The sequence below is a fragment of the Symsagittifera roscoffensis genome, chromosome 5 (genome assembly GCF_963678635.1).
Source record: "Symsagittifera roscoffensis chromosome 5, txSymRosc1.1, whole genome shotgun sequence".
Lineage (NCBI taxonomy): Eukaryota > Metazoa > Xenacoelomorpha > Acoela > Convolutidae > Symsagittifera > Symsagittifera roscoffensis.
In genome coordinates, this window is record NC_087066.1 from 21,547,122 (window position 1) to 21,572,256 (window position 25,135).

At 35.9% G+C, this 25,135-nt stretch overlaps 1 protein-coding gene across 3 annotated transcripts; it reads right to left on the reverse strand.

Annotated features, from left to right (window-relative positions):
* Positions 1-480: 480 nt before the first annotated feature.
* Positions 481-19,099, reverse strand: LOC134846043 (cyclin-dependent kinase-like 2). 3 transcript variants are annotated; one of them, XM_063863219.1, is made up of 10 exons: positions 17,958-19,099; positions 11,758-11,952; positions 10,491-10,669; positions 10,051-10,163; positions 7,018-7,163; positions 6,354-6,572; positions 5,295-6,109; positions 4,502-4,696; positions 3,880-4,199; positions 481-749 (listed from the first exon to the last, which is right to left on the reverse strand). In XM_063863219.1, the coding sequence occupies exons 1-10, from the start codon at positions 18,123-18,125 to the stop codon at positions 607-609; spliced, it is 2,493 nt and encodes an 830-aa protein (XP_063719289.1). In that variant the 5' UTR covers positions 18,126-19,099; the 3' UTR covers positions 481-606. The 3 variants fall into 3 exon arrangements, with proteins under 3 accessions (XP_063719289.1, XP_063719291.1, XP_063719290.1); XM_063863221.1 differs by lacking the exon at positions 17,958-19,099 and adding an exon at positions 13,699-13,725; XM_063863220.1 differs by lacking the exon at positions 4,502-4,696.
* Between the last annotated feature and the right edge of the window lie 6,036 nt (positions 19,100-25,135).

Here is a 25,135-nt window from a genome sequence, read left to right on the forward strand (position 1 = left end):
GCTGTCCCAGGCATAATCGTTACCTCCAGACTGAGTATGCCGTACATTCTAAGAAATTTGAAATCAATATGTTGTTAAACAAGTTGTTAACCCGAAAAAAAGTCTATTCCGATTTGATAAGGCTTGCTAATCGCAAGCGTAATCAAACTTATGGATCAAATATCCACCCCACCATAGCAACTTTAAAGACGTATGAGAGTAGCAATTTTGCAGACAACCTTTTTTCATGGGTGTAAAAGATTTGCTCAACACGCAAGGCACATAAAATAATTGATTTAAAGATTGAAATTCACCTCAGCGTTGAAATCTTAAAGCATAATCGTATTGAAGTTTTGGCAGAAAAAAAATATAGTTCTCTCTAATAAATCAGTTTAACTATAAAAGAAAGCACCGACAAACCCACACATACAAATTGATCCACATCGCATTTTCTGAAAAATTAAAAAAAAATCCTGTTGTCGTTTTTAATTTTTCGTTTTTGACGCAGTTATTTCGTCCAGATACATTTTCAAATCAATCAAATTTGAGCTATCATAGCGAGTTCTAGATTTCATTTGTGGATGGATCAATTTACCTACAGCATCAAATAAATTGAAGTTCTATAATTCACGAGAAGCCGTTGGGAGGCATATGGTGATTTGTCCGTTTGAAGCTCTCGAATGCCTTCGAATTTGTGACTTCTAGTTCGTTCATGCCTTGTTCAACCTTCTCTCTTTTCGTTGGCAGTTTCAGATTATTGTACTTGCTAGCTACAAACATAATAAGTCCCATCAAAAACATAAATAATTCTATTAATTTATTTGTTTTGATGTTTTTTGTACGCATTTCCGCCAGTCTCAAATTAGATTTAACCGGAACTTGCAAATTTCACTCGGTGAATTTTCGATTTAAATAAAAAGCATTTAATTGAGTAACCGGACATTCTACAAAAAACGGTTGCTGACTTTTAATTGATTTTGATATATGACGTTTTTTCTACTTTCACAGCTGTAATAAGGTTGTTTTTCAATTGTTTATTGCAATACATACGGATTTATGGGTTTCATTTGAAGTACATTTGGTATTTATGGCCGCGTAAAACTAGTCACGGGTCTTTATTCTTGGAGACCGAGTGGTTTCAAACCATTTGGTGGAAAATATGTTTTTGAAGCGCAATTTGCAATTTTTGATGTTGGAAGTGGCGCCAAAATGGATGAAAACATTTGACTTCTAAGAGCAGCTGCAACTGTTTCTTTTATACTTGTCGCTTAGGCCAAGCGTGTGGTGATATATAGGATTGGTCTAAGGTGACGCAAAAAACGCTTTAAAGCACTTCGTATTAAAACAAATCTATCGCAGAGATAACGTTTAGGCAAGAACAGTCAACGAAATTCCATGTAAAATCGAAATAATCAAGCCTTTGTATGGACAAAACTTGAACAAGTTTCTGATCATTTGTAAGAAGTGAAGCTTAACCATTTTGATGAATTCAATCCCAAATAAACTAACACCCATAAACCCAGATAGTAAAATAGTACCCTTGAGTGGTGCGGTGGCCGAATCCTTTAATTCGTTCGACGGCCTGAAAAGATTTTTATAGTCTCAGACAATTTATTCTCAGCTCAAATTTTACTGAGAACTTCGACTTTTATTTGAGAAAGTTTATCTAAACACCCTGTATAAATTACTGATTTTGTAATAAAGGATACTATCGACACAAAAAGTTTTGCTTCCTCATATTGTATGGCTAAAACAAGGAACTTTAAGGGATTGCAGTATTTAAACATGAAAGCGAGAAAAAATGTTTTCTTGTAACTAGGGCGTTCCACAAGGGCCACTTCATTTTTTGGTACTTTTCAAAAACCTGCTATAAAATTTATTCAAGCTAGCCAGTGATGAAAATAATACATTGATTCCAGAGACACAACAAAAAACACTCAGACGTGTAGGATTGGCTAAGTTGTCTTAAGTAAATTTGAATGGTTAGAGTTACGCATATTCAATTTTTTTGATAGTTTTCTTTCCTATGTATAAAAGTATCCACTCCCACTATCAGCTACTAAAATTGAATCCATGTAGCCGAGAAGATTTAATATTATTATATCCCCAAGTATGTTGAAAATACCAGACCAAAGGGATAAAAAGGCTGAAGTGAAGACCAAAAGTAAAATTGGACAAAATTAAGTTGGAAGATGATACGTTTGCATGTAAAGATGTCGGTTTTCATTGACCAAAACTTCGGGAAAGTGACAAAACTTGGTCAGCTCCAAGTCAACGCCCCCAACTCCAGAATGAATAGCGAGTGTTAAGAAATCCAGAGACTTGTTTTCACCGTCCGCTCAGAGCTTGGGTTAACATATCTTTCTTTCTGTATTTCTCTTTCTCTCTCTCTCTCTCTCTCTCCATGCCTCCATGCCTTGCCTCTTCTCCCCTGATCATGCTCTATTTGCCATCTACTGTTCCTGTATGGCTCTGATTTTCATCTTCATCGTCAACAAAGAAGCAGCAATCACTTTAGCTAGGATTGCGCCCTCGATTGCTAGATTTGGGTTGAGAGAAAAACCCAGCGCTACACAGAAACCAAGGAAGAAAAAACACATAATTCTACACTGGTGATTCCAGGGAGCTGCTAGTGTGATTGGAAAACAGACTACTAGTGGAAAACAGCACAAGCAGAGCAGGCAATGGCGGATGCCAACCTGTTGTACAAAAGAAGCCTGTGGAAGTTGAGGATTTTGTAGCATCAGAGAAGCTTATGGAACTCAAGGAGCTTGTGGTACTGGAGAAGTTTGGGAAACCTCGGGAAATTGAGACACTAGAGAAACTTATGATACTAAAAGAATTTGTTGTGCTCGAGGACCTTATGGTACTGGAGGAGTGTGTGGTGATGGAGATGCTAAGCTAGCGGTACTGGAGAAGCCTGTAGAACTCGAAGAGTGCGTATTACTGGAGGAGCTCGATGATCTACTGCAGAAGTCATTGACAATGGCAGTTCTGCAGGAACTGGTGGAGCAAAGGTTTTGATCAGAAAAAGCGTTGCAGTGAAAATGAACTCATCTACTCGCAGTGCGAAAAGACATCGGAGGAATCAGTGGACTGCCGAAGTGACAAGGGTGGCGCCGACCTGCAGGACAGGACATACCATGAGTCAGCAGAGTGATCCACTTGATCAAGCGCGCGGGTGTTTGCTGGTGCATGCAACAACTGTGAGAGCGTCAGTACTGTGGGGCAAAGAAGAAAAATATGGAGAGCCGAATGCATCGGAGGGCATGAGTCAAAGAGGTAGGGAAGTGAGCTGCAGCAAGGAAGAAGCCACGAGGAACGCGGGATCTCGATAAGAATGGACAGCTATGTATGAACAGTCTGCTCCCGTGGCCATTTATCGGAGCAATACCCTAGTTGCATTACATTAAAATGGGACGCCGGCATAGGATGCAAAATTAGGCTTTTTTTGCTCTGAAGTTACTTTTCGAGTTTGTAGCTTTTGCTGCTTCGCATTCGTTGCAGAATCTGGTGCATGATTTCATATAATAAAAACAAATTTCAATGGTTTTAAACATGCGTCAAGTACCACTTGGAGGGATTGCTCATTTGTTCCATCTGAGCATTTGTACAGTATGCTTATTTTTCAAATTCAAGAAAAAAACGCAAATACGAACAAGGATAGCCGGTTACTGTGCAAGAAGCACAGAATGCTCCAACCATCGTCTTAACAAATGCAAAACATATTTTGAATTTTGAAGTTTTTGATTTCCAGTAAAACTAAATTTCACGGCTTAAATTAAGCAAATATAAGCTATTGTAAGCCTGCAAAAAGAAAAAACTAAAACACCCGAATACAAAGTTCTTCCTCATTTATTAAATGGTCGGAACAAAAATTAAGAAAGCCTAGTTACTAACGTGGTGAAAAATTGTTGCTGCTCATAGATTTGAAGTTAGATGGAGGCGAAAACCGCTGATGCAGAGATCCGTTTCCCAACTGACCCCCCTTTGAATTCAAATGACTCTTCTCTCCCCCTCCCCCGATCAGCCCTGAAGACTTGAAATCTTTCATCTTCAGGCTCTGTTCGTGGCGAGGGCTGGTTCCATTGGGGAGGTGTTGGGAGGAGAGGGGTAGGGTACCCGGAGGATGGTCGAAGGGTGATTGGGACGGGAGTTCGGTCGATTTGGGCTTCTTGTACACGTTGGTGTAGCTTCGTTTCAAGGTCGATATACCAGCCCTGCAACAATTTCATCACTATTAAAATACAATTATATGTACTGATTCGATTTTTAGAAGTGATCACTCAAATGTCGAAGTCAAAATTTTTATAAAGGATGAATTTTAGAAGAAACTGCAAGAAAAAGTCAAGGTGAATCTTCGTTAGGTTTTTCTCATATTGTATCAATCGGCGTAAGTGATTATCACAAATAGTAATTAGAGTGTGAACAGTTAGCATTCCATGCAATTTAGTAATTAGTTTTAGCATTAGTTTGTTATTGTTCCATCTTGGACTAATCTCTTGATATACTTGTATCTTACCATATAGGGAGGTTTCCCGACTGGGAGCTGTTTTTAGAAAACACAGAGGAGGATAGAGCATCGAGACTCTGCTGGGAGGCAGGTCTACCCCCTGCTCCCCCTCCTGATGTGTCTAGACTGACGACTGCAGGGATACCCCCCGCTACTTGACGTCCGGGAGATACAAGACTCCCGTTACTCATCGAATAAGTTTTCCTAAATAACTCGCAATATTCGCAACAAATCACCGCCGAGAAACCGAGTTACTGCTGCAAACGACTAATTCAACCCTCTTAAGAAATTAGGCCGGGCGCAATAACGACCGAGCAAGCTTTTTATGCATTACCGCAGAAGAAGGTGATATTATCAAAACTGCAAAATCTAATCTTAACTCGACACTGAATTATGTAATTTTAAGATAAATTACTTGTATTTTCAATCCAGTTGAGTCAAGGTATCGTTACCTTTTAATTTACACAGACTATTTTACGCGCATCAGCCAGATTTAGAAAAAAAACATTCCCTTCAACTTAAGACTTTCGCGCGCGGAAAATAACCAAAATAACAGCTGTTCTACTCATTACACAGAAGAACCGCTGCTGTATCCCTGTTTAAGGGTTGCATACGAATTTTTTGCTTATTTTTCTGGTCTGGGTAAAATTGCCTGACCGTCAAGCAACGAGCACAGATCATCATGATGATAGGCCTCGAACCAACGGCCTTCCAATTGAGAGGCGGAGACTTAGACATTTCACCACCGCTGGCCGAAAGAGCCTACAAGTTTATTAAAGCAAGTAGAAATATATCTACTCACTTCAACCCTCCAGCACCCGGACTTCCGCGATTGGGCAAATGGTCCATGTTGAGATTAACCACACTACCCACCGATTGCACCTGGTTGCCAGTATAACCTTGGCCGTGACCTTGAAGCTGACTAAAAGCTCTCGGACTCCCCCCATGGAGACTAGTCACTGTCCTGCCTCCCAACCCGATCCCTCCGGGAGTGGCATTGTAGTTTCCCCCGCTAGAGGGCGTCTGATGCAGATAGTTCACGTGACCTTTGTTCGACGCCACTGGCGAAGTGTTTCCACCTGGCCCGCCGCTATTAAGCAATGAAGGGGGCGACGGGGTAACCGTAGATGCTAGTGTTGAACCATTCTGTTTGTTTCCGGCAGTTATACTCGGCGTTTTGGAAATAACAGGCATAGTTGTCGATTGTTTTTGGGAACCGAGCTGTGAAGATGCATTTTTGACTGGACTTTTGATTGGTTCGTAATCTGGACTGACATTTTGACCTTGATTTGAACCAATTTGACCTGTGGGATTCGGGTTCATACTCGGGTCAACTCTTCGTGAGTTGTCAGATCGTTTGCTAATGATACTTTGTTTGTCGGATAATAGCGTATCATTTGGGTTCGCTTGATTGACAGAATTGGAGTTCGGGTTTTTGTCGTGAACGTTCGGGAGGTTGGGTGAAATAAGAGGTTTTTGGTTTGTCTTCTCGTTCAGAGGTGTGGCTTTGTTCGGTGACTGTTTCTTCATGGCAGGTAAAGATACTGAGTTGTTGTTATTTTCTCCGTTTGGTTGGTTATTGTTTGCCTTCTGAGCAACCGAGTCTCCTTGCTTAGACTAAAATAACTAAGTTTTAGATAATATGACAACTTTTCAATGATAACTTTCAATTTTGTAAGTTTTTTCATCAAATATAAACTTTTTTTTTCAATGTCATAATTGTCATCATCAGCGTCAAATCGTTTTCATTTCTCTTTGAAGGTTCGGAAGTAAAAACTACAAAATTTGATTCAAATCACAGAATTAACGCAAAAACAGTTTTCATTCATTGCCTCGTGGATTTATGTCAACGAAGTCTCACCTGGAACTTGGAAGCAAAGGAGGATTGTTTCTTAGACGCGTCTTTGTCCCTCTCTCCTCTTAGTATCTTGTAGAGGTTGTTGCTGTCTGTCTTCTCCTTGTCTATCTTCCGCTTCAGCTCCTTCGAGAAGTCCTCAGCGAATCCGTCTGAGGTGAACAGGGGGTGACGTAACAGTTGCACACACGAGGGACGGTCCATGGCGTCCAGTCGCATAGATACCTGTCAATTCAGTCAACACAATTTTTCAGTTGCTTGCACGAATTTTGAGCAACGCTCGATAGCGCGGTTTGAGTTCTTAAAGAATTGCAAAAATGGTAGCATCAAATTTTGAATAGTTTGTTGAGGTTTGACTAAACCTTGAGAAAATTTCAAGTTGAAGATATATAACAGTAAAATTTATGCTTCGCGATTTCTGCTCGTTGAGGTTTCAGCAGAAACAAAAAATTGTTGCTCCCGAAACGATCATGTGAATTTAGTAAAATTAGTAGGTTAGAGTCTATAATTTTTCCGCTGCTTTAACGAAAAAAGAGCTCAGGTCGGATGAAAAATTTAGAAAACAGGAAAGGAAATTTCTCAGCCATGATCATTAAGAGAATCAGTATGTTCAAAACACTTTTTTTTTTCATCGCTGCTTCATCAACAAAATTGTACGCTCCAATCGTACCTTCATGAAATCAAGGGAGTTGGGATACTTGTTGGCCCGTGGGATCTTCCTCTCTAGGGGTTCCACGTGTTTGATCTCGGGAAGACGCACCCCCGAGAAAAGAGGGTTCTGAAGGAATATCTCCTTGTACTTGGAGTGCAGAGGACCTGAAATAAATATTTATTAAGCAAACTTCAGCTGAAACAATAGTTTTTGGCAAGAAGCCGACAAAAATGCGGCAGTCGTCCAATGAACCCAAAAAATCCGCGCAAAAAATTAGACCTAACGAGATAGTTGATATAAAATTGATAAAATCTAATTGTTGCCCCTAACTTTGTTAACTGGCTGACTAAGCAAAACTATAGATTTTTTTCACACGGCAGGTCATGAACCAGCTACAAAAGGACGTCTTCTCGAATGATAGCTCAAAGAGCTACACTAGCAGTCGTGAACTATGGTGTCGGTATGGTGCGTTTTTTCGCCATGCACTTTACTGCATCAAAGAAAGCTCGCAGGTATTTAAGTGTGGAATAATATTCAAGCCCTTTGAGCCGTGATTCCCATTCCAAAAATCACAAGAACTTTATTGGTGTCGAAAAAAATTGGTCTGAACTTTTTCAATTTTCAGACCAACTTGATGACTCTGTCCCTGATGACAATTAATTTGACCCGAAATTAGTGCGTTTTCAGTTTTTATGTCACACTAACTAGACATCTTATTCTTGCCGGTTAATAGCCACGAAAGTAGAGTTAATAGCCACTTTATCGCAGCTTTTCTACATTAAAGTAAAAACTCATTTTGTACAAAAAAAACGAACAGCTTGCTAAAAATAAAGCAGCAGTTAGATCTATTAACAGATCCCCGTAGTAATAATGTATCTGACACGACAGATTATTTAAGAACCATTTAACAAAAGAGATGGCCTATTAAATAAGAGCCATAATTCAACTTTTGCAAGTTTTAACGCGATACTTAAATTACCACCCGCAGTTTTAAACGCATCAAACAACGCAGTTTTTTGCATTCGTACAATTTGCAGAGGTGATGATGATTTTTATAGATTGACAATGTTCTGTTAATGACAGTGGGCCTTTATCAAATGAATAAAATTAACCGATGCATACAGCGATAGTGAATTTGAACTGTCTTTTAATATGCAATGTTCCAAATCCAGAGGCGTCATAAGAGTCATAAGTTCATCAGAAGCAGTTCACAAAATCTTGATAAGAACTGAAAACATTTTTCATCAGAATTCCTGTATTTTCAAAATTTTGCAGAAAAGCTCACATTTTGAAATGCAAAAATATTGTCGATGAAATATGCCACAGGCTATAAAAAAAACTTTAAGTTTAACAGAAATCCATAAAAATAATCAAAATTGCCATTGAACTTCAGAAAACCAACAAAAACGACTTATTTGGAACATTTTTCTACTTTTGAAAAAAAAACGTCATATGTAAAATTTATTGGTTTTTAAGAATATTTTAGTATTGTCACTTTCTTCTTAACACTAACTCAATTAGAGAAAACTTGATCAATAGGTAATTTTTTATTTCGCTCGGAATCAAATAACTCTACATTTGAAACATTTTCATGTTTTTTGCGCCATGTGCACTTTCGTAAGTGAAGAGCGTAACTTGTCTTTCTTTTTCGAATGAAATTGAACTGAAACTTAAAAGAATCTTAAATCAAATTGAGCGTAAGCAAGTTCGAAAACTTTTTCCGGAAAAAGAATTTGAAGACTTTTTCCAGAAATGACTCCCAAAATCTTCTATATAAATCACAGAAATAAAGCTGATCTTCCCACCACTTGCGATGCGGAAAGAAATTTATCTATCTTATCTGCAAAACAAGTAGAACAACAAAACACAAGTTTGCAAACAAAAAATGTATAATTCAAACTCAAAGTGCAGTTGATTTATAACAATCTTGAACGCAAACAAAAAAAATAGAGTTGTGTAAAATAGTTAAGGTAAAATCCAAATCGTTCAAAATTTAGTAACCAGACAGAGACTAGGCAGAGCTTCACACTACTGGCGATACAAAATACATGTCAGGCTTAAATAGTTGTTTGTGAAAAACTCTAATCACACATAAAAAATTTCGAGCTTAAAAATACATTTAAACTGACGCAGCTCAAAGTCATGGGCGCGTAACAACCTTCAAACACTAGCCACCAATAAACCAGATACAAAGATATAATGCTAAGCAGCAGAAATAAACACGATCTTATGTTATTGCTGCAAACAGCCATCAAATAGATGAGAAATTGCATTTGCGACTTGGGTAGGAAAAAAGCGGATATCGTAAAATGACAAGTAATACAATTAAAGGAAAACCGTGGAAGTATAAGCTCATGTAAGCTCTGGAAATCAGCGAAATGAACTATCGAAAAAACTCTTAACGACAATAATAATCAACCGTTTTAATAAATCTGATCTAACGTGAGAGCAAAAGCAAAGTAAAACAAGGATAGCCGGTTGCTGTGCACGTAGCACAAAACGTTACGACCACATTTAAAAAAAACGTGTTACGAGCACAGCAATTTAGCTGAAGTTGACTACAGTTATCATCAAAAATTGGAAAACAAACAAAAACATGAAAAATTTTTTCCAAAAAAAAAATTCTCCATTTAAAACATTTTTTTGCACAGTAATTTCTTAATATTTTTTGATTGCCAAGGAAGCGAGAATTGAATAATCCACAATTAGTTTTTCTTTAAGTAAATTCAATTTTTTTTAATCAATTGACCAATTTCGATCAATTGTTGTATAGAAAGAACGTTACTCGATCGCGTTACTCGCTCGAAATAAGATCAAAAACCAAAAATTTCAAACTAATTTTTCTCGACACTGAGAAACTTTTCAAATCCGTTCAATGTCGTTCGAATCACAACGGAAAGAGAATGATATATCACTCGACCCATTCCAATGATTATTTGCTGTACCAGATTTTGCGTGGAAAACAAAAAGAAAAAACTAAAACACCTGAATACAAAGTTCCTCCCCATTTTCATTTGTCGGAGCAAACAGTCGGAACAATAATTAACTAACCGAAGCACTTCATGATTAGGTGCAGCTGGTCTATGTCTGAATCTCCAGGGAAAAGAGGGTCTCCAGTGAGCATCTCGGCCAACAGACACCCCAATGCCCAGATATCCACTGCCCTAAATTACTCAATTAAATAGCTGCTGAAATAAACACGAGGACCTGTTTGTTGGTATACTCACAAAAATTTTTTCAAAGACTCAATTCAGTTACGATAAACTGTAAATCTTTGAAAACTAACCCTCACTAATGCAAAACAACCCACTAGATTTATAAAATACTTCATAGGTTTCTATCTACGGCTTGATTTTGACATAATTCAACTATAATCAGAAGAGCTAGATAAAAAAAAACTAGATCAAAAAGCAGTTCTCCAAGTGAATGCCTCGAAACCTGATATGTTAATGAAAATGATGACGACGAGGATAAAGAAAAATTGATCTTACTTTCCGTAGGTGGTATCTCCGACTAGTAGTTCGGGTGCCCTGTACCACCGGGTGGCAACATAGTCCGTGTAGATCTCCCCCGGTGCAGCCAGTGTGCGGGCGAAGCCGAAGTCACACAGCTTAACCACATTGGTCTTCGACACCAGGATGTTTTCGGGTTTGATGTCTCGGTGGATTATCTGAAAAGGACGCCAACGATTCTTCCTAAAAAATGCCCCAACACAACTAAGAAACCCGAGTGTGAATAAACCAGCCGAAGTATAAGCCAACCGAAAAAGCTCAGAGTATATAAAACAGCCGAAAAGTTACATCATAAGAATGAAATTTGCATAACTTTTGTAACTGTTACATAATTGTTAAATAGCTATTATATAGCACTTACGTATTTTCAGCTGGTTGATACTTCGGCTGGCTTATACTTCGGCTGGTTTAAACTTCGGCTGGTTTATACTTCGGCTGGCTTATACTTCGGCTGGTTTATATACCACCTTTAGTAACATGGATAAATTTTCATCAAGGCATCGTAGATTTTTTCCTGCACTTTTATGTCTGGCAACTATCTAAGGTGTCCAGCTACAGGAATTATCTATGGAGAGAGTGTTAAAAATCCCAGCATAAAAATTCCTAGTCTTTTTAACCTCTTCGCGTGCGTTACTCCGTAGATAAACATCAGGCGCAACAATTTGCTTAAATTATCAACAAATGTGATAAATTTTTATCCAAATTAACAAAACGAATCAATAAAGCTTCTGAGAAAAAATACTTTATAACGCCGTTAAACCCAAAATGATTAAAAACATTTTCCCATTTTTATCGTTATTTTAGACCTGTTTAAAGAGATTTCAAAATTTAATAATTGACTGGTCCTTTGCTGCGGAATGTTCGAGAAGTTTCTGTTCAATCGAGTGGAAACTTTTGACAGAAAACCAATTTTTAGTCTCATTTGAAGCAGGAATGCAGACTGAAAGAAAACTTAAGGATAACATTTTGAGGATGTTAATTGATGTCTCATCGTGACACCGAATTACAAGATTGCTCAATTTCATGTACCCTTCTTGAAGTTTGTACTCTATATTATATCTTAAGCAGTACATTCGAAGTTTTTAACACTTTACTACCTGCTAAAGCGTATTTAAGACTATTGCAACTGTAAGAAAAATTCGTTGCTCTAGAATTTAGTTACAACTTGAACAAACGTGGTTAAGCTGAGCAATAATATGCCTCTGGGGGTCTATAATGGGGGAGAACCCATTTGTTTGCTCCTTACATTGTGACTGTGGCAGAACTCTGTGCCCTTCAGCACCTGCCAGAGTATCTTCTTGCACCTGGTCTCATCCATACCATGAGGGTTCCTCTCTAGATCGTCCAGCACTGTGTGGTCCACAAACTCAAACACCAGATAGAGTCTCTTCTTGCGCCGGAATACCTCCAGAAGATTTACCAGGTGGTCGTGTTGGAGTTGCTGAAAAAATAGATACTGTTTACATTTTAGATCGACATTGTTTGATGCGCACAGACACGTCCTGTTCCCATTATTGTAATTGTGTACAGGTATTTTTCTTCAATTTACACAGCTAATTTTTTTCTTATCGTGTGAAGTCGCTATTTTCAGTCTACTGAAAATGTTTTTCAATAGACTAAAACTATTTTCTCGCCTTTTTTAACCTGCAGGTCGTATTGGGTTTTGTTCCAGGGGTTTCTTGAGCGTTTGCTATGGCCGACCACATTGATATTCCGATCTCTCTCAAAATACTACCAGGACCCTATTTTGAAAAAAAATTCTGCAGTTCTTGAAATAACCGGTCAAAATTGACGTTTGTGCATCAAAATTGCATGAAAATGTTTTACGAAACAAGGAGCAAAAAAAAATTTTTTTTGAAATAATTACTCAACTACATTACATACTTTCAGATAGATCAGTTTGACGCTCTTTCAATTTCAAGACTTTTGTCTGATTGATACTTTTTTGATGGAAATCATGCAAGTTGCAAAAATGGATCAACCGCCGTTTTTTAGGTTCACATTTGTGATTTTTTGTAGCAATTTTTTGGCATTTCAAATTTTCTTCTTGTTATTAGACAGCGTAAAGTGTTTGCTATTTGTAGAGTGAACAAGAAAAAGAAATATCAAAAATTCAGACTGAATTTACAGAATAATAACTAACAAAAATTTCGAAAGGTGAGAGTTGCTCAAAGAAACCGAAAATAAAGATATGAGAAAAAATAACCATAGAATTTTAATGCTTTTTCAACTTTTAAACTCTTTCATGATTGACTCTTGAAAAATAAAATTACACCAATTAAAAAAAACAGGTTCAATAAGTGATATTTTATTCTAGTGGAAAATCTAACAAAAATCCACTTTCAAAACTAAAGAAACGAAGCTGCTTTGCGCAAACACAAGCGAAAAACGGCAAAAAAGAGCTCCTAAAAAGTAAGAAGTGAAATGGCGAAAGAAAAAATTTTCAAAAAAGTTAAGAAAAACCTTGAAAAATAAAATTTCGTTATGAGCCAAAACGAACCACCGACCCAAAGATTACGACTATTGCGTCTCCATATCTGCGCTATGGTAGCTTGTCAACATGAAAACACTAGCCACCAAAAAAACAGATAGAACAGAATATACAAAATTAAAAATTCAATGCAGCATTAGAGCCTGCAAATGGTTACTTTTATTTGCGAGAAGGGTTGGAAAAAAGTGGAATCAAAGTAAGACTCTTAGCTCGTTAGCTTACTGGTTTAATTACGACTCTCTCCTTACTAGCATGAAATCTGGAAGAAAATTTTCTTTTGAAACAAATCTCAAATATAAAGAAAAACTTCCGAAGAAATTAAAGAAAAAAATTTCTGAATATCACGGGGTCTTTTGAAGTAAAAACGGATTGAGTTATGCAAAAACGTGTCAGAAAGAAAAAGAACAACAGCTAAACTCACGTATGAATTGAATTTAACTACAATTGATGCGAGGCTGTATTACAGTCTGAATGCAAAAAAGTTCATATATTTTTTTCTTGGCAATTTTTAACATCGGTTTTATCCTTTTACTTAACTTACTTTTGAAACAAATCTCAAAAATAAAGAAAAACGTCCTGGAGGAAATGTAGGTAGAAAAATAGTTTCTCAATTTCCCAAGGTCTTTTAGAGTTAAAAGAGGCGATTGCATTATGTAAAAACATGCCAGAAAAAATGGGAATAACAACTAAACTCACGTAAGAATCGAATTAACTACATTTAATGCGAGACTGTATTAAAGTCTGAATGCCAAAAAGTCCAGACCAATTGTTCTCGGCAACTTTTAACAATATTGTTAAATTCCGAATCACGATTTATAGGCTTTAAAATTTTGACAGCCTAAAAATTCCAGTATAGCAGCCAAAATTTTTTCGTTAAATATTCTTTAAGTCTTTTCACAGAAAAAGCGCATGGATTGGAATTGTTCCCATTTTATGGACATTTACATCGTGATGATAAAATTTATTGATTATTGAAGTTTTTGGTTAAGATTGAGTGTAAAAAAAGAGCGATCAAAACTTTTCGCAATTATCCTGATTTAGTCATATTTACTGTCAACATTTTATTTTTTCAAGTTAATAGCTTTGTTCTTTTTGGGTTTTGCATTCCCAGCAGAGCACTGCATGATTCGTTTTTAGCCCGTATAGTAACGCATATTTCGATAAGGACGCGGTCTTGCCGTGCAATTTTTATGATATGAAATACAGGTCTACGTCAACTTTCCACCCCTTATGCGTTGTTTAAGGGGAATTTTATTTTTGTTTAAAAAAGGACCTTTTCAGCCAATCAGAATCAGATACTTTTTGGTCTAATTAGGGAAGTTCGATCATTTCGGTGCCCGCACAACAGGCAAATATATCTATCGCAAAACATAGACAATGAATAATTCAAACTCAATTCTTCAGACACGCCCGTGGCATATAGCGACCTCCTTCTAGGCATCACTCCGCTACGCTTACATTTGGCGCGAGTGATAATTTACATTTACATCAATGTTTTCCGCAACTCCAAATTGCTTTGTTTCCTTGTAAATAAAGGGACAATACGTATCTTATCAAGGAGGAGTCTTGAACGTTCCGTCTGCTTTTTAGGGCATCTGAAGTAACTTTTAGTTTAAGCCCCAAAAAACCATGAAAACCTAATTTTTTTAAATCTCTCACTCACCTACACGCAATGTCAACTACAAGGTTTCTTAGCCAGATTACTTTGTCACTTACGCTACGCGTCACTAGCAACCTGGTAAAGCGCGCATTAGTTATCTCAAGTTAGCTATTAGGCAATTCGTAAAATCATGCCCCACACGTAATGTAAAGTCCACCGTGATTCCTTTAGCTGATAGCAACACGTTAATTACATCGAATCATCAGGGGCGGATCTACGATTTTCTTGAGGAGGGGGCGGATTTTCAAAAACATTTCGAAAACTTTGTCGACCTTTTTTTAGGTCGACCAAAATGATTTTTCGAGCTCTCCCAAAGCGCTAAAAAGACTCTGTTTTAGTCATATTTTCTGCACCGCAGGCAAATTTTTGATAAATTGAAAAAACATGCCAAAAAATGCGTTTTTAGGAACTTTTTGGAAATTTTTGCTCAAAAAAGCGCGCGCTCCTCCTCAAAACTAATACATACTAGAAAGACCGCCTCCGATAATCAATTCGCTCGCAAAAAAAAGTTTTGATCCAGCTATCCAAGCAATGAAACTTTGAACAGTTTCAAGTTGAGCCATATCCTAAATCGGTTTGAAAAACAATAGGTTTCGTAGAACGAATCGGTTCCCAAAAACATTGAAGTTTTTCTAAGCAAGCTATTCAAGCTGAAACTTTGAAATAATTCAAAATGTTTCATGAAGCAAATCGGAAAGTGAAACCTTAGATTTTTCCATGAAATCATTTCAAGCGATGAAACATTGAATTATTTAAAGTTGGTTCATAGAGCGAATAAATTCGCGAAAAAGTGAAGTTTTTCTAGGCAAGCTATTGAAGCACGGAAACTTTGAAAAAATTCACTTGTTCGATAGAGCGAATCAGTTGGCGAAAAGTTAAGATTTTTCTTAGTACGCTATTCAAGCGATGAAACTTTGAAATATTTCATGTTACTTCACACAGCAAACTGGTTCGCAAAAGATTCAACTTTTTCTAATCAAACTATTAGAGCTATGAAACTTGGAATTGTTTCAAGGTTTTTCAAAGAATGAATGCTGGCTATTAATATTATGCTTTGAAACATTTGAAAACAAATTGGTTAAGAAAAGCTAATAATTTTTTCAAGCAAGCTATTCAAGCTATACACTTTTGAAACCAACTACAGCGAATCGGATAGCGAAAGAATGAAACTTTGGTTTTTTGATATTAGTTCATACACCTAACCGGATAGAAACTATTTCAAGTTTTTCTACTGGAGCCAATCACGCGATGGAGTTTTTAACTATTACAAGATATTTGACAGATCAAAGTGATTATCAAAAAAAAACTTTTGGTATGCTAGCTATTTGGCCTAAGCTTTGATACGCGTAAACTTATCTCTTTGACCGAATCTGTTCACAAAAAACCTATGTTTTTTTTTCGAGCAAGCTATTCATTTTATGGAAGTTTGAATTATTTCAAGCTATTCTATGGACCAAATCAGTTCGCAAAATGTTCAACTTTTTCTAAGCAAGCATTCCAAGTTAGGAAACTAGCCAATCTGTTGGCAACAAATTTACGTGTTTCTAAGCAAACTAGTTAAGTTATGAAACTTCAAAATATTTCATTGAAACAGAGTTGAAACAGAAAAAAGAGCTAGCAGAAGACAGCAAATTTACAGTCTTCTAAGCAGGCTATTCAAGCTATAAAGTTTAAAATTTTCCAAATTGTTTGGTTGATCGAATCCGTTCGCAAAAAAAATACATTTTTCTTAGCAAGCTTTTTTACGTAAATAATTCAAAATAATTTAAGATAGTTTGTATCCCAATTCAGTTTGCGAAAAACCTAAAATCTTCTAGGCAAGCTTTTGAAGCTATGAAACTTCGAACTTTTTCAAATTAATTCATAGACTGAATGAGTTCATAGACTGAAAGTTTTTCTAATCTAGCTTTTAACGCTTCAAACTTTTCGACGCAACATAGTCAAGCTAAAGCTGAAATGTTTCAAGTTATTTTGTTGACCAAATCGGTTCACGGAAAGTTAAGTTTTTCTTAGCAGCCTTTTAGAGCTATGAAACTTTGAACACTTTCAAGTTAATTTACAGACCGAATTGGTTCAGGAAAACTTGAAATTTTTCTAAGCAAGCTTTTAAAGCTATGAAATTTGGAATTATTTCAGATTGTTTCATTGACCAAATCGTTTTGCGAAAAGCTTAAGTTTATCTAAGCGAGCTATTAAAGCTCTGAAAACTTTGAACATTTAAAAAATGTTTGCAAAAAGCTTGCTTACAAAATGTTTGCGAACGCTTTGCTGTAAAAGCTTAAGGTTTTCGTGAAACAATTCGGTCTATAAGATAACTTGAAATATTTTAACGTTTTTCTGAGCACACGATTCATGGGATGAACCTTTTGAAGTTTTCCAGTTATTTCAATGGACAAATCGGTTTGCGAAAAGCTTAAGTTTTTCTACGCAAGCTATTGAGGCAATGAAACTTTGAAAATTTTCAAAACAATTTATAGTGCAAATCTGTTTGCAAACAGCTAGTTTTCCTAGCAAGGAGGTTGCTGTTTTTAGTTGGTTCGTTTTAGAATGAAATCTATCTAAGAACGCAAATTTCGAAAAAATAGACAGGCAATGTCTAGCCTTGAAAATTAATTGAGTTCATCTTGTCTAAAGAATTGAGTTTTTTCCAACAACAGACTTGAAATAATTTGAAAGTTCGAGAACATTCTTGGCCTTCTCTTAAACGTTAAGCCTTAAAATTTTTTTAAACGTTGCATTCGACAAAGCTAAAACATTGCGTTCAGTTAAACTTTGCGTCCATAGCGCATTCGGAGTTACATTTAATATATAAGATTGGCGCCAAATGCGCCTTTTAAAATTTTTTGGAAAGATTTCTGGGCAGGATAATAACGCCGCTTACGCGATATAGAAAAAATTCAAACCAATTTTAATGGTTCAACTGTATAAAAATGTTGTCTGAAAACTCTGGTTGGAAAGTCGAAGTTTGTTTCGCGATAAAAAACACACCACCGAGCACAAGTATTCCGATAGCTTCTTCGTAAGCCGGAACAGTAACGTGAGTTGCTGTTTTCTGTAAAATGTGCTTTCTCTTCAATCACGAAACAAAAAAAATTATCTAGAGTAGCGGTGAACACTGATTCACGCGCAATAAACCACTCGTGCCGAATGTAAACGCAGCGGAGTGAACGAAACTTCGATTTCACGAGTAGAAGCATTGCGGTTTACTTTGAGCGAGATGTACGTTATAATGATTTTAATAGCTAATTTACCTTTTGTCGGTCTCTTATCTGTGAGATGATAAGTCATAACCTACCCTGAGCATCTTGATTTCTCTCATTGCAATTTTCTTGACCACTTTGTCGTCTTCACTTTCCAGGAACTTCTTAATGGCCACCAATTGGTTAGTCTCCTTGTGTCTGCATTTCATCACAGCACCATAACTACCCTCTCCCACCATACCCAAGTTGTCATACTTGTCCATAGTTAAGACTGGTAGCACTAACTATTTCTAGATATAACTAATTATATAATTAATAATAAAAAGCCAATTTATAGCAATAAACAAGGATGAACCAGAGCGTAAAAATACAACAACTATATCAAAGTCATTTTGACGAGGTTAAAAGAATGATTGCTGTAAACTAAGGCGATGGTCAAGGTAATTTCATTTTGCAGAAAAAAAAACTCCAAAAATCAAAATTTGGTATGGTTTTAAATAATCTAACAATACTTGACAGAAACGACCGCGATAGGCGAGTACCTCAAGCGAATGTCAACTTCATTCAGTAATCGTGGCAACACCCAAAACATGAGCCTGTTTCAAAATGAATGAGACAAAAAAGGTAATAAATTTCATAATGGCAGTGGCGTGCAATCGAGACAGTTTCCTTCAATATGGTCTATAAGTCCACGCAATTTGGTCGAATGGGCCGGCTCATTTGCAGTAAAATCAAAGATTGTTTATTATTTTGAATTATTTACTTTTGTTTATCCACTCAAGCCGTATCGGTCGCAGAAAATGTGGAAAAATCGCTGGATTAAATACGCATTCGAAAATAGAGCAATAATGCTCCTGAACCGTGAAATTGCGATAGGGAGATATAATTGGCAGTCAAAAATTCCATTCAAAAATTACAAAAGCGATCATTTACAAATGAAATACTTGATGCACATTAAAGCCGTTTTCAGAACGAAAACGATATAAAAGTAATGATGAGCCGCTATTTAAAATACTAAGCGATCTAATGCACCGTGCGTATCAAAAAACAAACCGTAGTTTAAAAGTTGAAGTGAATGTTTATCACAGGTATTTTATATACAACATGTTTAAAAATGGTTAATAGCGAGTCAGGTATTTAACTAATTTTTGCAGCTAAACTGTCCATTGAGTTTTGGATTTTAAGTAAATACGATTCAAAATTCTGGTCGAAGCCCTTGTATTACCATGACTTAGCACCAATTATTCGACTTTTATATCCCTCGAGTCATAAAAACGCAGAATGAAGCTCATTTTATCATGCAACATTGGATTGAAGTTTTACAATTTTCCGCCGATTAAATAACAAACTGTTTAAACGCTTAAAACTTTTTGTTAAAATAAGCTACTAAACGCAGCAGCTGTTTTAGTGATTTTATTTATTTAACGAAACCAAAACATTGTAGCTGCAAAAAAGTCTGTCGAAAATTTGAAGAATCTTCAGAAACAATAACAACAGCCAAAAACTTCAGCTAGTGCTCTGCCAAGGACACTTTTGAGTGCATCCATTGGAAAAACAAACATTAAGTCACTTCAGAAAACTAGTCTTTTTCCGAACAAGTTCTTTTGAGATAACACTGAAAAGTAAAAATCAAAATGATCAATTATAACAAACGAAGAGCTACTTGTTCTTTTTGTAGTAAACGCTCAAAATGATCTTTCGAGCATGCAATTGAATTCAATTATTCGTTTCTAGTTCCGAAAAGTCTCGAGTTCCATCGTTCTATTGGATTTTGAAAATTCAGAAACAAAGGTAAGCAAAGAAATTGTGGTCGAGCTGCTCGCCTATTACCGCTTAGACACCCTTATCATAAGATTCATCCTTCACAAGAGAAAACAAACAAGGCTTTCGTGCAGACCCTAAAATATTTCAAGGTTTAATTTCAGTATTGAGCTAACGTTATGAGTTTAGCGCGATATTTAAATTAAAGTGCAACAATAAGGCAAGCTATGAACTTCACGTGTTGTTGTAGCATCTCGGATTCTTCTCATCAAAAAGTTCGTTTATTTCGGACGGGTTGGTGGTTTCGTCTCGTCACTGGCCCAGTGCTATTGGCCCATTGGAATAGGTATGATCTACGTCGATTTAAAAATTAATTCGACTGAATTGTTTTCACTTTTGTTGTGCTGTGGTGAGGTCAGCATCCTCCGTCATGCTAATGAATGCAATAAGATTTAGCTTTTCTGCTTCTAAGTGAGCTGTAAGTATTCAAAATGGGTCAATCCATAGACTGATGATTTTCAGATATGTATGTCTGCCTGTACAATTGAATTAGTGATGCAAATCTTATGACCCTATATTACAAACATGCATATTTTGCCATTTTTGCATGAACCTTATTCGAATAGCTGTTAACGGTTGTACATATGCAAATGTGCACCTAGTTTGACGTGAAAATATCTTTTCTTCTTTGAAGTTTACTCTCGGAGATTCAGCCTATACACAAAAAACGATCCTTTTAATCAGGGGTGGATTTAGGGAGGGGGGGGGGGGGGGTTGGGGTGGATGACACCCTCCCCCCCTCCCTCAGGGATTCGACCCCCTGCCGACCCAAAGGGTCCCCCCTTTGTACTATTTTGAGATATCCATTTTTGGCTGACTGACCTTAAATTTTTTTTTTGAAATTCCGCTCCCCCCCTCGAGAAAATCCTAGATCCGCCCCTGCTTTTAATAAGGTACTGATAGCAAAAAAATCCTTTGAATCTTTTCCAATGCGTCCATGTAATACAAATTGCATAAGTTCAAAAATAAACAGAGGCGAAGAGGAGCTTTGCATCATTTGCGATACAAAAATATATGGCAATAGAGTAAACCTTAACAAAATTGACTTCATTGTAAATGCCAGATTTATCTTTTTTTTTCAAAAATTCGAGGATTTCAAGAAACCATTAACTTCTCTAGCACACTAATAATTCACAACATTATATTTGACAAACTCAAAATCTAACCATCCAACTTTATAGAGCCGGACATGGTCAGTACCTCTAAGCCAAATGCGCAAACACGCGCAATTTGAATTTATTGCAAATCAAGCAACCAAATGATTCAGTGATTCTATTAATCACATTGTATGCGCGAAAACATTCCGATTGCTAATTGATTGCTGATTACGAGCGTAAAAATTCTTTAAGTTTTTGCAGTATCGAGTAAACGGCTTGTCATTATTCCTCTCTAGGGACGTCAGAAAAAACTAGTCACCACATGAGTCACTACACAAAGTGAATCAACAATGAATTGTTTTGTAGGAGGCTAATATTAGCTAGCAAAAAAGTTTATTCGATTTTCTTTCAAGTTTTCTTTGTTTTTGCAAAAAAAAAAAATATTCAAGATGGCACATTCTGTTCCGAATGTTTGTTTTTGGAAATTGTAAATAAAACAAACTTAATTGTAAATAAAACAAATCTGTTTCAAACGAAAATATAACAACTATAAAAACTCAGCCTACAACACCATTTCAAACACAGAGTCAAAACTGAGCTTCGAATCACTTGTGATACAAAACAAGTAAGCCGCTACGTCAGAAAAAATTATAAAAACTAGATTTATGAAACTAGATCTTTCAAAACTAGATCTATCAAAACTAGATATTTAAAAATGAATTATCAAGTCTCACTTAATAATTCATTTTGATCAAAACAAAAACTTGATTTGCTCGTCAAATGAAAGAAAATTGAGCCGAAAACCTATCAAGCCGAAAAAAAAATTAAAAAAACGGAGAAAAATTCAAAAAAAATACGACTAATAAAAAGTTATTAAGTCCCCCTCTACCTTAAATCACACACAAGCACATATTTTTTTAAATCGTCAAAAGACGCAATATGAGGAAATCAACTCGATATTATATAGGGCGATACCTATCGAGTGGAACAGAAAGGAAACGAAAAACAATTAAAAAAACCCAAAAAAAAGTTGTCATGAAAAACTATATATTCAATTAAGATTTATAGCAGTTTGTGCAATCCAGAGGGGACCATAAAATACGTTTTCCTTGAACTTACTCGAAAATAGCTTTAAAATCATAGCCAGCATTTCGTGCAATCAAGGGGGGACCATAAGAAATATGTTTCCCTTGAATTTACTCGAAAATAGGTAAAAAAACACTAGGCCAATAAAATATACGCCGAAATCATTTGGGTAGAATAAAATTTTTGATCTTAAAAAACAAAAAAAAATATCTGAAGTCAAGATAAAAAAAATTACAAATAGAAAAAAAAACTAAAAGCAAGTATTATGTAACTTCCAAGCAGCAAAAAAAAACAAATCTGGAATGTGGCAACTAAGCCGATAAAACATAAGCAGACAAATATTAAGCCGAGAATTTTTTCTAATGGAATAGTTCCTCTTTAAAAAAAAATTCTGTCAGATTAGAACCCAAGATTTTGCCGTCCCAGGCGTAAACGCTGTCTCTAGACCAAGTGTGCCGGACACGTAAAAATATGAAATTATTATGTATGAGCTGAGTCTAATTTTACCAATTCTAATTTTAACCATTCTGTGAACAGAGTTTTTAACGGAAAAAAGAGAGTAGTACACGATTGTAATATCCGTGCTTATCGTGATGGTAAAAAAAATTAGTTAATTAGAAACGAAGCATTGTAAAGCAATTCAAAGAACGAACTTTCTATTATTCTTGCTAAAATTAAACCCAGACACAACGCTGCTCAACTGCATAGCTTTCTTCAATAAAACGCAAGCTACTAAATTGATAACTACAGCAACGAATAAAGCGAAACGAGGAAGAGGAAACAAAAAAAATCAATTAATTATGCGTCTAACTACAATAATTTGCCTAGCGTCACTCGGCAAGAAAAAATTTGCACACTGAAAAACAAAGAACTTTGATCAGCGAAAAAGAAGCTAAGAAAACATCGCTTGAAAAATCTTCAAAGTTTTGATCAGAAAAAAAATCCACCTCTTGCAACAGTTCCATATCGATTCATATCTGAAACTGAGTTCTGGATGAAATACGAGGGACATGAGAGTACAGTGATAAGAAATGTAGCTTTAATTAACACCAATTTTGAAATAACAACGCCACTTTGAAATAACAAAAAAAGTATCAAGACTGCTCGTTTTAGCGCAAAGACCAGAAGATTCCTACTGCCTTTTAAGGCTTAATGCAGCAAAGTTCGCTCAAAAAATTGATGATCTTTCACAAAAAAAATATGAAAGATGTTTTGAGTTTTTTTTGAATAATTCCCCACACGCCAAAATGAAATACAAATAGATAGATTTCGCTCCTTTAGCACAGCAATTATGACAAATAGCCTGCTTTAACCAATTTGTAACGCTTTCTAAGAAAGTCGAAACTTGTCTGGAGAAAAAAATACCCCCGAGCATAAATATTCCGTCACTTTCTTCAAAAAACGGATTAAAAATTTAAAGCCATGAGATTTGACAAATGCTTTCAATCATGTGCATTGATTGACAAAAAAATGATAATGCGCTTTTTGTTAGTTTCATAACAATAACGCGCTTTTATGTTAGTTCTTATTAGAACGCGACATTTTCAATCACGACTTTCGTTTGTGTTAATGGAGAGCATGGAAAAACAACAAATGCTTATCAGAAAACTTATCGACAATGAGACGACACCAATGAAACAACTGATTATTGAGTAAAGCTTCAATGGTAATTGCGCAAAAATTGAACCTTATTTTCTCTCGAAATTTTGGCTTTTGTGTGAAATTATTTGTTCAATAAAGTATGATTTTAAATTAATTTTAGTTCATGAAAATTTTTAGTTCATGAGAACGCAAGCAAAAAATGGCAAAAACTGGATCAAAAAGTGAAAAAATGAAACTAATAAAAAATATGCTATATAACGTATTCAAACCCAACCACGAGATTTAGAAGCAAACGGCCTAGCATCTGCGCCATGGCCCCTTAAGAACACTTGAACAGTGAGGGCCTAGCTAAAACTGGAGGCACCTGTTTGATGACTAGTAAAAATGTACTGATGCAAAAGATAATGCGTCATTTATGAAATGTTGCAAACTGGACGTTTACCAAGTCCATAGTTGATTCCTACCTTTTAAAAAAGTAGAAAAACGCTTTGGTCGAGAAAAAAAACGCTTTCTCAATTTCACAATTCGCACGTTCTTGGGAAATCGAAAGAAGTCCACAAATGGGTCAAGAAGTCAAATCATTCTTAAATTCTTCGCAATTTCTTCACTAAAATTAGAAAAAAGCTGAAAGGAATTATCCTACAATATGATCATTCGATTGAACCTTTGATCAACCGTAGTTTTCGAAAGGAATTATCCTACAAATTATCCTCCGCTTCGAAAGGAATTATCCACCGGCTAATGAAAGGAATTATCCTACAAATTGATCATTCGATTGAACCCTTAATGAACCGTAGTTTTAGAAACAATCAACGAACTTCCAACAACGAACAAAATTTCTAAAAATGGACTTTTCCTCAGTCCAGCATCGCTTTTCTACAAAAAAAAAACATTTAGAAAAAGGCAAATTTTCAGTAATTTGGAAATTTCTTTAAGCTATAACTCTTTAGGGTGATACTTCTTGTGCCGAGAAATTTCACGAAACCTGTTCTTCCGATGAAGCCCTTAACCTTAGATTTGGCAGGGTAGTTTTTGAGAAAAAAAAAAAAACTTCTAAACAATGGTCATAATTTTCACAAGAACTTCGAAAAAAATTCGGACAGCCGTTTCTGCAGGAAGGATTCATAACATCGGTTTCATAACTTCGAATTTCATTTTAAAATATATGGCCATAAGTCTCTTTGAACTTCAAGAAAAATTTATGATTGACATTTTTGATGAACTTGAGCCATTTGGAGAAAATTGGATTAATAAGTAAATTTTTCATTTTGCTGGGACCAAATATATACGACCAAAATTACCAATACCTATATAAGATTATTCGCTACTTTCATGACTCTTAAAAAACACCCATGTTTTCTGGCTCCAATTTTTTTTACTTCGTTTTCGGTAACTGATAAACACAACAGGAAACAATACGCCGCGAGCAAAGGCTATATTTCTCAAAAACCTCAAACCTCAAAACATAATTGCCCAAAAAGGAAATTTCCAAGAAAATGGCTGAGATTTACATATGGAGTATTTTGTATATAAAAGAGACTCCTCCCTTTTTAGCGTTTGCGGTGAGATTAAAAAACCAATTTCGTGAAGCACATAAAGCCATAAGACCTTTCATTAGCCTAGATTATTGCCGATTTATTTTTAACATCCTTTCTGAATTTTGCGCT

Coding starts and splice junctions, on each gene's coding strand:
- LOC134846043 (XM_063863219.1), bottom strand. CDS start 18,125: ATGGACAAGTATGACAACTTGGGTATGGTGGGAGAGGGTAGTTATGGT. Junction 6,110..6,353: donor CCTTTGCTTCCAAGTTCCAG/GTGAGACTTCGT, acceptor TAGTTATTTTAG/TCTAAGCAAGGAGACTCGGT. Junction 4,200..4,501: donor TCGGGAAACCTCCCTATATG/GTAAGATACAAG, acceptor AAATTGTTGCAG/GGCTGGTATATCGACCTTGA.